The sequence below is a fragment of the Labeo rohita genome, chromosome 16 (assembly GCF_022985175.1).
Source record: "Labeo rohita strain BAU-BD-2019 chromosome 16, IGBB_LRoh.1.0, whole genome shotgun sequence".
Lineage (NCBI taxonomy): Eukaryota > Metazoa > Chordata > Actinopteri > Cypriniformes > Cyprinidae > Labeo > Labeo rohita.
The window spans coordinates 23,054,534-23,069,328 of NC_066884.1; the positions used below are offsets into that span (position 1 = coordinate 23,054,534).

A 14,795-nucleotide genomic window follows, 5' to 3' on the forward strand; every position below is an offset into this window, starting at 1 on the left:
GTATTATTTTTATGAAAATAACCAATTGTTTTGCTAGATAAGACCCTTCTTTCTCAGCTTAGATCGTTTACAACTGCATTTTATGAAGCTACAAGAATACTTTCATGTATAAAGAAAACAGTTTCTTCTCTTCCGTGTCAGTCTTTGACGTGTGTTCACAAGTCGAGTACTGCGACGCATGTGTGTGGTCCTGCTGACACAAGGGCTGGCATTCTGTAGTAAACAGTGCTGCTTGTAAGTTCGTGAACTTTTTAGAATTTTCTACATTTTTGCATAAATATAACACAAAACATCATCATCAGAAGTCCTGAAAGTTGACAAAGAGAACCCAATCAAACAAATGAGACCAAAAATACACTTTGTCATTTATTTACTTAGAAACATGACCCAGCGTTAAATATTCGCAAGTTGCAAAAGTTTGGGAATCTTTGCTTTCAGTATCTGTTGTGACCCCTTTTTGAAGCAATAACCACAGGTAACGTATTTTGTAACCGCTGATCAGTCCTGCACAACAGCCTGTAGGAATTTTAGCCCATTCTTCAGTACAGAAACACTTGAACCCTGTGCTATTGGTGGGTTTCCTCCTAAGAACCGCTTGCTTCAGGTCCTTCCACAACATTTCAATTTAAACCCAAGTAGTTTTATTTTGGTCTCATCCATCCACAAAACATTTCTCCAACAGCCCTCTGATTTGTCCACATGATCTAGCGAACTGCAGACTGACAGCAGTGTTTTTTTTCTTTCTGCTTGCAACTCTGCCATTCATACCATGGTTGTTCAGTGTTCTCCTGATGATGGACACATTAACATTAATTTTAACCAATGTGAGAAAGGCCTTTATGTGCTTAAAAGTTACCCTGAGGTTTTGCAACCTTGCAGACTATTACAAGTCTCGCTTTGGAGTGATCTTTGTTGGTCGACCACTCCTAGGGAGGATAATAGTGGTCTTGAATTTCCTCCATTTGTACACAATCTGTCTGACTGTGGATTTGTGGAGTCCAAACTCTATAAAGATGGTTTTGTAACCTTTTCTAGATGGATGAGCAATAACAACTCTTTTTCTGAGGTTCTCAGAGATCTGCCTTGTTCATGCCATGATTCACTTCCAAAAACATGATCAGACTTTGATAGATTCCTGTTCTTTAATTAAAACAGGGCACACACTGACACCCAATAGTCATCCTATTGACTGATAACTCATGTGAACAAATGGACTCTAATTTCACCTTAAAATTAACTGTTAATCCAAGAGATTCACATACTTTTGCAACTCACAAATATTTAACACTGGGCCATTCTTCTCAATAAATAAATGACAAACTATTTTTTTCATCTCATTTGTTTGATTGGGTATTCTTTGTCAACTTTCAGGACTTGTGTAAAAATCTTTCAGGCAGCACTGTATTTGAAGTCTTCTTAATGGGGTCATCGGATGCCCATTTTCCACAAGTTGATATGATTATTTACGGTCTTAATTAAAAAATTGTTTTTACTTTGGTTAAAAATTCTCAATGGTTGTGTAAAACAACACCCTTTTTACCTTGTCAAAATGAGCTCTGCAAAAATCATCCCATTCTGAGGGATTGTTTCTTTAAATGCAAATGAGCTCTGCTCGCCCCGCCCCTCTCTTCTCTCTGTGGAGTGACGAGCCTGTTTACTTTAGCCGTATTTAGCACTAGCACGTTATTAGGAAAGGTGATTACAGAGATTCATAATAAACCCCTTATACTCACTTCTGCTGTAGGTGAAGCTGGATCACGAATGATTTGCGCGAACATAGACGCGTTTATGTAGATTGGGAGGCACATTTCCTTCACAAACAAATGTAATCCACTGCATCTTCAGCGGCTCAGATGTCGGGAGTAAATGACGGTCACTATTTTCATTATTGCATCCAGCAACACAACACCTCAATCGTTCAATCGGAGATATTCTTGTCTAACTTACATCCCTGCTCCGGCATTGAAACAATGGAGGTCGGACAGTTACAGCTTATGGGCGGGTCTGAGGTGAGACGCTCATGTCAATCAACTATTGTGGGAGCGGCCTCTGTCTGTGTGACGTCACACCTACAGGCATCTGAGAATGGCTCAATTTGAAAAAGGGGATATTATTTTTACAGATTCATTAAAACTACTGCATGGATTTTTATCATTATAGTGTAGATGAGTACATACACTGCCAACACACATTAATGTTCAAACAACATGTAAAAGTGAACTTTGCCTCCGATAAACCCTTTAAATCATACAACATATTTTGTAAAATGAGTGCTTACTTTTTGAGTTTGTTATCAGTAGTGAAAGCCAACAGCGCATAGTTTTTTTGGACTCAAGCTCCAATCTGGCCATTTCTCGCAGCTGCGGTGGCCTGCTATTCATTCAAGTGAAATCTCCAAGCAAAATGCCATCAGATGTGTCCCTGGAAGTTGGTCTTTCAAAGAATAAATAGAAGCATATGGGTTTGGAGCTACATGAGGGTGATTAAATAATGACAGAACTTCAGTTTCGGGGTGAACTATTCCTTCAAGGAGTTATTTTTAGTACGACAGCATTGCATTTAAAAGATTAACTACAAGGAGGCACAAAAAGAAGAGATGACAAGTGCTTTACATAACAGCGATGCGCTTGCGAGACCTGCAAAACTAGAAGAAAAGTATTTGATTTGCTCGCCGATGAACTAGATCGCATTTCCCGAGAGATAACAACAGCTTTTATTTATTGTTTATAGCATTATCTTCTCCCCTGAGGAGTAATAAGCCACACAAACCGCTGAGACTCCACATAACAGCGCTGTGAAACCACAAACACGAGCAGGAAATTGCACTTGTGGAAGTTGGTACGTCCCTTGAGGCCATCCTGCCCAGAAATGTCTGAAGATATATATTCAGTGATGTTGAATCACATTGTTAATTAATCTATGTAATAATAATAATGATAATTAAGTTAGTATGTGATTGAAGCAAAGAAAGATGCACTTCTTGCTTTAATATTTTACATTAATATATTTTTTATTGAAAGCCTGCAGGCGTATGTCAGAGGTATTATCTTTTTTTCTGAGTGATGCATCTGGGGAAGTGTAGTTTCTACAATATACAGTCACTCAAAGAGCATGTGTGTCTTATTCTCTTAAAAACGAATCCTGTGGATCCTCAGGCTGCATCATAACAAATCTTCCAAGTATGTCTTAGTCAGTCAAACAAAACAGAATGCTACAAGACTGAATGCTGCCAAAACCCTTCGTATGATATCTGCGTGTGGGTGTAGGACAAGGTATCCAACAACCCAGCATTTGATAACAGGCTAACACACTCATGTTAGTTTTATGATGATAATACTGTTCAGCAGAAATGGGATAATTGGAAAGTAAGACTTAAGTTGTGCGCACTGAAGGTTGCAGACATGAGCTCAAGATGTTTTCTAGCCATATGGTTACAATTGTGGGGCAAAGCAATCATTATAATTTCAGTCCTTCCATCATCTCAGGTAATGTTATACAGCAATATTAGGGCTGTCAAATGGTTAATCACATCCAAAATAAATCTTCGAGTTTACATAGTATGTGTGTGTACTGTGTATACAATTATACAAATATACACAGCACACACACGTACTGCAACCCTGACCCTGAATGTAAACTCAAAGTTTTATTTTGAATGCGATTAATTGGGATTAAACATTTGACAGCTCTAATTAATATTTATTTTCTGGGCAATACTCTCTATTAGTGTTGTTTTCTTATTTACTTTTTTTTTACAATAACATTTTCAAGAAAGATTTCAAATGTAATAAAGTGTCATGTGTGCAGCCACTAATTTTGGATGCAATTAATGACGATTAACAGCCCTAATTAATATTTATTTTCTGGACCACATTCTTTATTAGTGATGATTTCTTTTTAGATTTTTTTTTTTATGTCATTTTCAAGAAAGATTTCAAACTTAACAAAGTGTCATCTGGCAGCCATCAATTCTAGATGCGATTAATAAATAATAAATATTTATTTTCTAGTCCATAATCTCTATTAGTGTTGGTTTCTTATGATTTAGATTTTTTAAATACCATTTTCAAAAAAGATTTCAAATGTAATAAAGTGTCATGTGTGCAGCCATCAATTTTTGATGCGATTAATCATTTATCAGCCCTAATAAATGTTTATTTTCTGGTCCATACTCTCTATTAGTGTTGGTTTCTTATGATGCAGATTTTTTAAATACTATTTTCAAAAAAGATTTCAAATGTAATAAAGTGTCATGTGTGCAGCCATCAATTTCGGATGCGATTAATTGCGTTTAATTGTTTGACAGCCCTAGTTGTAGTAATAGTAATATTTATTTCTGGTCCATACTCTCTATTAGTGTTGGTTTCTTATGAATTTTTTTTTTTTTTTTTTTTTTTTTTTTTTTTTTTACCATTTTCAAGAAAGATTTAAAATGTAATAAAGTGTCATGTGTGCAGCCATCAATTTTGGATGCGATTAATTGCGTTTAATTGTTTGACAGCCCTAGTTAATATTTATTTCTGGTCCATACTCTCTATTAGTGTTGGTTTCTTATGATTTTTTTTTTTTTTTACCATTTTCAAGAAAGATTTAAAATGTAATAAAGTGTCATGTGTGCAGCCATCAATTATTATGATTTCTAAGGATCAAGTGATACTGAAGACTAGAGTAATGATGCTGAAAATTCAGCTTAGATTTTTAAAATATATTTAAATATTAAAATATATATATATATATATATATATATATAAATAGAAACCGTTGTAATAAATTGTAATAACATTCCCAAACTTTTAAATGGTAGTGTAATTTAATAATATCTTTACATTTTAGATAGTTGCTCAACATGACATGTTGACAACCTGACAACATTTTACAACGTGAATTAAATTTTTCTTATCATAAAAAGATCAAATGTATTGACTTTACACACAGATATGAGTATGTACAGGTGTCCTCCCTATGATATCATTTTCATTTGTGTGTTGGTTGGACTACGTGGATTTTTGGTCACACCACATGACTTTGTTTGGGTTTAAAGTTTTTCAGATGTTATTTTAAAATTCTAATTCAGAAATTAAAAAAAACATGGTCATCATACAAGATGCATATTCAAGTTATTCTATGTGTGAACTGGATTTTTTAAATGAATGAATAGCCACAGAAAAAAATTCATATCATGTCACTGACCCATGTACCATTGTGCTTAGTACAAATTTCTCAATCCTTCTTTAATCTCATTAAAGTCTCTGGTTTTGGCCTTGAAAGTGAACTAATCCCTCATCACTCACCTCAGCTACCCAGGTTCTCTGGAGCTCTCTCTGGGAGTCAGCCTGTTTGTAGTACAGAGTCAGGGTCTCCCTGCACGTCGGGGAGGGCGAGCGTAGACTGGCACAGTCACGAACCGAGAAGCGCAGTGTCACAAAGATGCGTGGAGCTGACTGCCGGTACAGGAAGGGCGTGGCCAACCAGTTGTCTTGGAGACGGGGGCTCTGATTGACATTGCAGACTTCAAAGGTACGCATGAGTCTCCCCTTGTCATCTAACACGCTCACCTCATCCCACTGAGAGGTAGAACAATGTTGGAGAATAAAAATGAGCCTGAGGCATGAATACTGCACAAAATTTTCACACTGACACACAATGAAGTCCAGAAGTATGGGATCCCTTTGGAATTTTTCTAGTTTAATTACATTTTGGACATCACTGTACTTTAACAAAAACGTTATTTACAATGAATATGAAAAAAAAAAATATATATACAATATTAGGAAAGCTATTGTCTGTATTTGGGACCTAAAGATAATAATCCACAGCTCTGTGAAAAAAAAAACAGATTTTTTTTTGGTGAAATGACACAGATCGGATCAAAAACTGCCCTGCCCTTTCCCGCTTCTTCAGGTGATTTAAGCTGAAAATCCCAGACAAACCCCGAAATCTCTCAAACACACAATGCAGAAATCACAGACACACACCCTTACTGACTCACAAAGAGGCGGTGAACAACTGCCACGCTGAGAAACCGAGAGAGACGGAGGATGAAGAAAATAAATACAAACAGGCAGAATGACTAAGAGGAGACGGAGAGGAAAGCAACATCAAAAACTTAACATGAAAAGACTGCTGCAGGAATTAAAATATTCGTTTAGAGTACTAAAAAGGAATGAAAGCAAGAAATGGGACTGAGCGGCAAGAAAACAAGATGGGGCAGACAGCTTGGGAGAATGAGAAGAAGAGTGAAAGAGAGGGGGAGAAATTCAGAAATGCACAGATGGATAGATTAACAAAGATATGTATGCAGACCAAGTGACAGACAGAAAGAAAGAGAGAGAGGAGTGGGAGAAAATGAGGTCTGGCAAGAGAAGCTGGGACGTAGAGGACTACTAGTTCTTCTCAGTAGGTCAGAGACTCTGCGCTGCCCAGGGCCACAGAGACAGCACATATAACGGTCGAGCTGACAGCAAATACACACATAAGAGGATGAAGGAATTGAGGGAAGGAGGGTTTAATATGCTCCATTTCCTGTCCTTTTGGAAAGGCGGGATTAAAAGAGGAAGAACTCACAGGTCCACCGAAACAACAACAAAATATAGCAACATATATGCTTCACATGCACACAATCACATCAGAATAATCTGAAGTGTGACTTGTCTGTTTCAGATTTATAGAAGCGTCGGTGAATGTGTGCTGTGTTTAATCTAAACACGACACTTACCCCTGTGTCAGGATATGTTGTCCAGCCTAGTTCAGCGGTGGACTCCGTAGTGTCCAGCAGCATAACTGAGAAAGACAGAAAGACAGAGTTTATTAGTTGATTTAACTAGTAATTATTCCTATTATTATCTTATTTAGATTAAAGCAGGGCTGTAACCATTAAAGACATTGAGGGGACAAGTATTACACAATATTTGGTATTCTTGATACTGCTCTTTTTGTTGTTAGGATGACAAAAGTTTTAAAAACATATTTTAGGCTATCCCAGTGGTCTATGGAAGCCCATTTCTGCCACTGAATAATAAAAAAAAGTAATTGAAACTTTTAATCTCACAATTCAGATTTTTTTCGAGTTTACATCTCGCAATTCTGACTTTTTTCTTGCGATTCCGAGTTTATATCTTGCAATTCTGGCTTTTTTTCTCTTAATTGTGACTTTTTTCTCACAATTCTGACTTTTTTCTCACAATTCTGACTTTTTTCTTGCAATTCCGAGTTTATATCTCACAATTCTGACTTTTTTTCTTGCAATTCTGAGTTTGTATCTCGCAATTCGGACTTTCTTCTTGCAATTCCGAGTTTGTATCTGGCAATTCTGACTTTTTTCCTGCAATTCCGAGTTTAAATCTTGCAATTCTGACTTTTTTTCTTGCAATTCCGAGTTTATATCTCACAATTCTGACATTTTCCCCACAATTCCGAGTTTGTATCTGGCAATTCTGACTTTTTTCCTGCAATTCCGAGTTTAAATCTTGCAATTCTGACTTTTTTCCCGCAATTCCGAGTTTATATCTCACAATTCTGACTTTTCTCTAGAAAATTCTGAGTTTGTATCTTGCAATTCTGATATTTTTCTCACAATTCCGATATTTTTCTCACAATTCTGAGTTTATATCTTGCAATTCTGACTTTTTTCTTGCAATTCTGAGTTTGTATTTGGCAATTCTGACATTTTTCCTGCAATTTTGAGTTTATATCTCACAATTCTGACTTTTTTTTCTTGCAATTCGAGTTTGTATCTCACAATTCTGACTTTTTTCCTGCAATTCCAAGTTTGTATCTCGTAATTCAGACTTTTTTTTCTCATAATTCCGAGTTTGTATCTGGCAATTCTGACTTTTTCCCGCAATTCTGACTTTTTCTCGCAATTCCAAGTTTATGTCTTGCAATTCTGATTTTTTCCCCCCGCAATTCCAAGTTTATATCTTGAAATTCTGACTTTATAAATTGCAATTGTGAGCTTATATCTCACGATTCTGAGAAAAAAATCTGAATTGTTCATGTTTTCATGTCACTTATTTTCTAATTTAGTTAGAGTCATGTTTCTTGTTTAGCCACGATTAACCATGTCTTGTTACCAGTTCTGCCTTTTCACTGGTTCATGTCCATTCATCACTGTGTGTTGTTGTCATGCATTTCCCCATATGTCCATATATTTAAGCCCTCATGTTTGCCTTTCATGAATTGTTCCTTTGTAACCTGCTTTTGGTGAGTTGTCAAGTTCTATTAATGACAAGTTTAAGTCTCTGTTTTTTTTTCCCCAATGTTTAATTCCGTTTATTTTGCACCATGTTTGGCTTTGTTTGAATCAATCAATCAAAAAAAAAAAAGAAGATTGCTGGAATTAGTTTATGATTAGTTATCAAAACTTAAAATTCAACACTAGAATAAGTAATAATATGTTGTTTCAAGTTAAAAAAAAGTCTGTGCTTGACTTAAAATGTTAAGCTTACTTAACTTTAATTTAACTAAGATATATAAGTTATCTCAACACATTTTTAAGTTGTAATAACTAATTAGAGCAGCATTTTTTTGCAGTGTGGATTCTTTATCTTGATTGCCTTCTGTACATTCATGATACATATAAATGGAATGAAATGAGCCAAGCCCTAAAGAACCTAAAGTCTCTTAAATTGAACAAACCTAACTAAGCAAACACAACACAAGTGCAGTCAAATAAAGCATATTCACATAAGGCCTAAACTTTACACAAACACATACACAGCTGGCACATTTACTGAGGACAAGAGTGTGCTTAAGTCACCATCTCCCCCCACCTCCCCCCACCACTGCCTTCAGTGGATTAAAGTGTACATATAGTACATGAATACGATAGAAATGTTAAATGAGCAACAGTGATATTACGTGATGCAAACTACTCAACTTTTTAAATTTCATCATTATGAATTGAAAATATAATCATGAACCAAGCAGCTTATGTGACAAGACTTTTTTGTGTTATCTGAGTGAAACGGCTTTTGTAGGGTGGGACTTAATTTTATACAACAGGAAATTATCGGATCATTGAATCGTTGTCATTTGCTAATTACTGAAATCTCATGTGAGTGACAGGTTGCTGGAGGGAAGGCACACGTCATCAGAGATGTTCTTGCAAGGGCGAGAAGTTCATGTTTTTGATTAGAGATAATGAGGACACAATAATTGTTTTTTTTTTTTTTAATATAATACATATTGCAATATTACATAAAAAAATAAGAGCGGCCTATTTTTTCTATAAATATCAATATAGTTATACAGTGGTGTCCAAAAGACTGAGACAACATTAAAAATCTGATTCAACCCTAAAAAAAAATGAACAGAGAAAAATATAAAACAAACATTATGACAAAATGAATCAGGAATGTTTAGAGTCTTTGTCTTTTCTAGGTCACTTATTAAATAGAATAATTAAAAATGTCAATTATTTTACCAAAATAAGAGGAATCATTCGAAATGCACGTTACTGTTCGTTTAGTACTGACCTGAATAAGATATTTCACATAAAAATGTTTACATATAGTCCACAAGAGAAAATAATAGTTGAATTTGTAAAAACGAACTGGTTCAAAAGTTTACATACACTTGAGTCTTAATACTGTGTTGTTACCTGAATGATCCACAGCTGTGTTTTTTGTTGTTTAGTGATAGTTTGTCCTGAACAGTTAAACTGCCTGCTGTTCTTCAGAAAAATCCTTCAGGTCCCACAAATTCCTTGGTTTTCCAGCATTTTTGTGTATTTGAAGCCTTTCCAACAATGACTGTTTGATTTTAAGACTCATCTTTTCACACTGAGGACAACTAAGGGACTCATATGCAACTATTACAGAATATTCAAACGCTCACTGATGCTCCAGAAGGAAAAATGATGCATTAAGACGGGGGGAGGGGAATTCTGAATTTAAAGATCAGGGTATATGTAACACATTTTGTCTTCTGGGAAACATGTAAGTATGTTCTGTAGCCTCTGAAGGACAGTACTAAATGACAAAATATGATATTTAGGCAAAACAAGAAAAAACTACACGGCTCCATTCTGTTCAAAAGTTTTCATCCCCTGCTATCAATGCATGGTTTTTCCTTCTGGAGCATCAGTGAGCATTTGAACCTTCTGTAATAGTTGCATATGAGGCCCTCAGTTGTCCTCAGTGTAAAAAGATGGATCTCAAAATCATACAGTCGTTGTTGGAAAGGGTTCAAATAAACAAAAATGCTGGAAAACCAAAGAATTTGTGGGACCTGAAGGATTTTTCTGAAGAACAGCAGGCAGTTTAAATAAACAATAATGTGGATCATTAAATAAACAATAAAATACTAATAATAAACAATAATAAACAAAAAGTCAGTACTAAATAAACAATAACGTGCATTTTGTATGATCCCTCTTAGATAAGTAAAATAACTTTTTTAATGATTCTGAAAGGGGGATGTAAACCTCAACTGTAACTTCAACAATTTTATTTAGCACAGAAAAGAAGAAGGTACTACAAATGTACTTATATTTAAGTATTTGTAGCACATTCAATTATACTTTGTTTCTACCTGGGCAACCTGATTTGGCACGTCAACGGTCTCACTTATACAGCCTTGCTGAGTTACATTCCTAACTGAACTGTCTAGTTTGTCCTGAATAGATTCCTCTTTACTCCAATTAATGTGTTTCCCATCACTATTTGACACTGTGAGTTTTTCCCACAACTGCGAAATATGTTCCTGTGACTGTATAAAGCACTTGAATGTTTCATGAGGCAAGCGCTGTTCAGTTTTTGACTGGTTTTTTGTTGTTAAGTGGTACTAACTCCCTTTTGAAATAAAAGCGTGAAACGTTGCTTTTTGTCGATAACATGATCATCAGGTTTTACACTTGAATCCTTATGCCATTAAAACAGCAAGATACCAAATCACGTAAATTTGGCTTTTTACCTTTCATTCCAATAAGTTGATGCTTAAAATATAATCTGTTAAAAATAATAAAAAATGTATTTTATCCACTAGTGTCTCAGATTTGTGTCAGCAAGAAAATGCAAATGTGTCACTGGGAGTGCATTGCTAAAATGTGCATAGCACTGGAATGTGCGTGTCAACATCCCATATGAAAAATGCGCCACAGGCAGAACTTATGTCAAAATGCTCCATATAATAGAGGTTGATATGACCAGAATCGGGCAGCTATGCTGTCCTGTCCCATCATATCATGTTTTCCCTGACATTCATCTAATGAACGGTTTACCACCAACAGAAAGAGAGCGAAAAGATGCGAGTGAATTCTTACCGGCAATCCATCGTACTGTTTACAAATTAATAATTTCTGAAATGTTTCATGTTTATTTAATACTACATACTTTTCCAGATGAGGGGAGGTTGAGCTGTGGCTCCTTTGGGGCAGTGTGAAACGAGCCAAGCCCTCATGTAAAGAACCTAAAGTCTCTTAAATTGATCAAACCAAACTGAGCAAACACAAAACAAGCGCAGTCACATAAAGCACATTCACAGAAGGCCTAAACCTCACACAAACACACACACATATGCTGGCACATATACTGAGGACAAGAGTGTTTTTAATTCAGCCTCTCCCTCCCTCCTCTATTTGCCCTTAAAACCACGCAACTGATATTATTCTGTGGCTTACACTAAATCCGCTCCTCCATCTCTCTCTCTTGCTCGCGCATAAACAGATTTTTTTAGATTATGTTCACAGATGGGGACCCCGCAAATCTCTACGCCAATCTATCATTTCCCTGTCTGTCTCTCTCCATTTGGTTCTCATCCACTGCTTCTCTTCCTCCTGAAGACAGTGATGCCTTGGAGCGTGCAGGGCTGGGATTTGGAAGAGCTTTAGTGTTTTTTTCTCTTTCTTTCAGTAGACAGTGAACATGAAAAGAGGGCACTTCTATAACAGTGTGTTTGGCAATGTTGTGCTTTTAAGGGATTATGTTTTTCTTAACATTAAACACTAGTGAGACAGCGTGACTATAGAGCATATACTTATTATAAATCCAGATTGGAAACCAATTTAATTGTCATTCAAAATCTATCTATGAACTGGCATATTAATTTGTGTTGAAAGTCATTTTTAAAAAAGGCTACATGATAATTAATTACGTGAATTATCTTGGATTCTTCTGCTAGTATAAATTTAAACAATTCATTTTTTTAGAAGTCTAGAAGAGCTAGAATGTCCTAAATTTTATATTCCTACAGACAGTGGTGTGCTGTGGTGTTTTGAAATATGGAGGCAATTAATCAAATTAATCAATTTAATCAAATGTAAATCCATGTCCCTATTTATATTATATTTTTACATTAACAATATAATCAATATTCTGTTTATTAAAGCCAAGTATGAATCTCATCAAATTAGTATTTTCAAGCATTTTACATTTATTCCAAAATAATAACTTAAGGCAGTAACAATTTAAAATATAGCTGCAAGCAGCAATTAAGGGGCCAAGCACAAAGAATGCAAGATAAGTCATGCCAGCATACCAACTGCATCAATGGGCAATTAAAGACGTACTTATGATTTTAAGAAAACGGCTGAAAAATCAAATACAGTCAATGTTAATATGACTGAAAGATTTATCACTGTCGACCAGTAGGTGTTGCTGTTACAAAATTGATGTGTTGTGGTCAGTGTGAGGTGACAATGGCACAAATAAAGTTTGGTGTCAATATGTCAAAGATTTACAGAGATACAGCCTCAGACATAGTCTGGCATCTTGACTCAAATTTGTTGGGGTGCGATATAAAATGATTTTGTATATCAAAATGAAATCCATAACTTGTCAGCACAGTCTGAAGATGATCTGACTTGATTTTGATGAAAATCAGACAAACAGTCTAGGAGGAGTTCGAAAAAGCAGGTTTTTAACAAAAATCAACATGGCGGACAGAAAGTTTGGCCGGCTATGGCATAATTGGTATCTATGTTGTCGGCAAGGAATATTTCAAGACTAGTTTAATTACAATAGGATAAAGCAATCAAAGGTTTTTAGCATTTTTGGGAATTTCATTATTAATGGTTAATGAATGGTTTATCACTTCTGGCCAATAGGTGGTGCTATAAATTGATGTCAGTGTGAGGTGACAATGGCACATACAAAGTTTGGTGTCAAAAGTGTCAAAACTTTGGAGAGATACAGTCTGAGATGCAGTTTGGCATCATTCCAGCAAATTTCCTATATCGTATACTGTAAAAATCTCGACCAATAGAATTTAAAATGTTGGCGTTCATTCAACTTGGCATAAGCCAAGGAATCATAGGAAAAAAAACATTTTGCTTCTAAAATGCATGGTTCAAAAGTTATTAGCATGGACATGAGTGAAATTTTGGACAAGTGGTGGCGCTAGAGAGTTTGAGTTAGAGACTCCAAACTTGCTATGGTTAACATTGAGACTGTCCTTTATCTGTGTGCCAAATTTCATAACTTTCCCGTAGTTGGTTCTATGGGCTGTCATAGACTCAACAGCTAAAGAAAAAGAAGAACGCCAACGTTTATAATAAACAAAACTAGGCACCAAATAATTTTTTTAGGTGCCACAGAATTACATTTTATTTATTTATTTATTTTTACACTTTAACATTTCAGAATGCTTGAACTGAGGCGGTAAATAAATCGTTTCGCATTAAAGAGTGCCAAAAAGTCTTTATTGTTTGAATTTCGTTATGAAATTGGCATAATTTTACAGCTGATAGCCTTGCCTACTTTGTTTATTAAAAGGTAAAAGAGCACAACGCTTATTGCTGGATGGCAAGTGCACTACAAATAGGCTAATATGAAGTTCACTGTTCATGCATTAACAGAACAGCATATAAACTAAAAATCTTGATAAGAAGAAGCCATAGTATCTATTATAAACAAGAAACATTTACTTTGCACATCTCTGTCATTTCGATCTCTCTCTCATGCTGCACAACTGACACAAAACCAAATTTATAGTTGCCAGTGGTGACCTTAGCAAAGACTCCACTCGCAAATTAATATTTTTGGTTGCAAATGCGACCGTTTTGGTCGCAGTCTGGAGCCCTGTTCACTATACTTTATTTATGAACTTATGTCCAGCTATTCTGTTCAATAGTTAACTTTGATCTATTTTTTTATTTTTCGGGTCATCAGTCATCAAAGCTCTGTAAATACTGGTCACAGACACAGAGATTTACTTTAAATTTCCCCAAGCTGATTACTTAATAAGAACTCCAACACATGTTTAATGCTATTTTAAGTCTTATTTTGATGTAAAAAAGTGGTGATATAAATGTGTGTGAGTGGTTTACTTAATTTTTAAAACTAGTCTTTCCTTTAGAGCCATTATATGATTCATTCAGGCTGATTCGCAAACGTGTAATGCATACAAACGCAAGGGGCGGGATTTATCTCATAAACCAATCACAGCCAAACATAACCAGTCATATTCGATAGAGGCATTGCCTCCTCTCACGTGACTTTCCCCCATTCATTCTCAGTTACTCCCTACCAAACCTACAGCACGCTTTAGGGGGTCTGTTAAAACTCAGTGGGCTCAGGGAAGGCGAGAGAGACGTGGGCTTTCGCTGTAACTTTACCTGCAGATGTCGCTGTTGGACAATGTTTCTTTAGAAACAATGGAATATAATATTCCAACTCTTCCAATATTTTGAGGAGACACGGCCTCCCTTGCCTCCTCGGAGGAAACGTCCATCTAAAAGCAATACTATGAAATGTATGCTGATTAACCATGTTTATAGATTTTACTGACTCTTGATCACTTAGTGGATAAGCAGCAGTCTGCTAGTATGTTGCTCTCTGGCATTTCATGCATCCTTT

At 35.7% G+C, this 14,795-nt stretch overlaps 1 protein-coding gene across 1 annotated transcript in view; it reads right to left on the bottom strand.

Moving 5' to 3' along the window:
- ephb6 (eph receptor B6) overlaps positions 1-14,795 on the bottom strand; it is a 67,961-nt gene that overhangs the window by 33,610 nt on the left and 19,556 nt on the right. Inside the window, 2 exon segments of the mRNA XM_051132239.1 lie at positions 5,292-5,564; positions 6,716-6,780. Of these exon segments, the coding sequence (XP_050988196.1) occupies positions 5,292-5,564; positions 6,716-6,780 (338 nt within the window).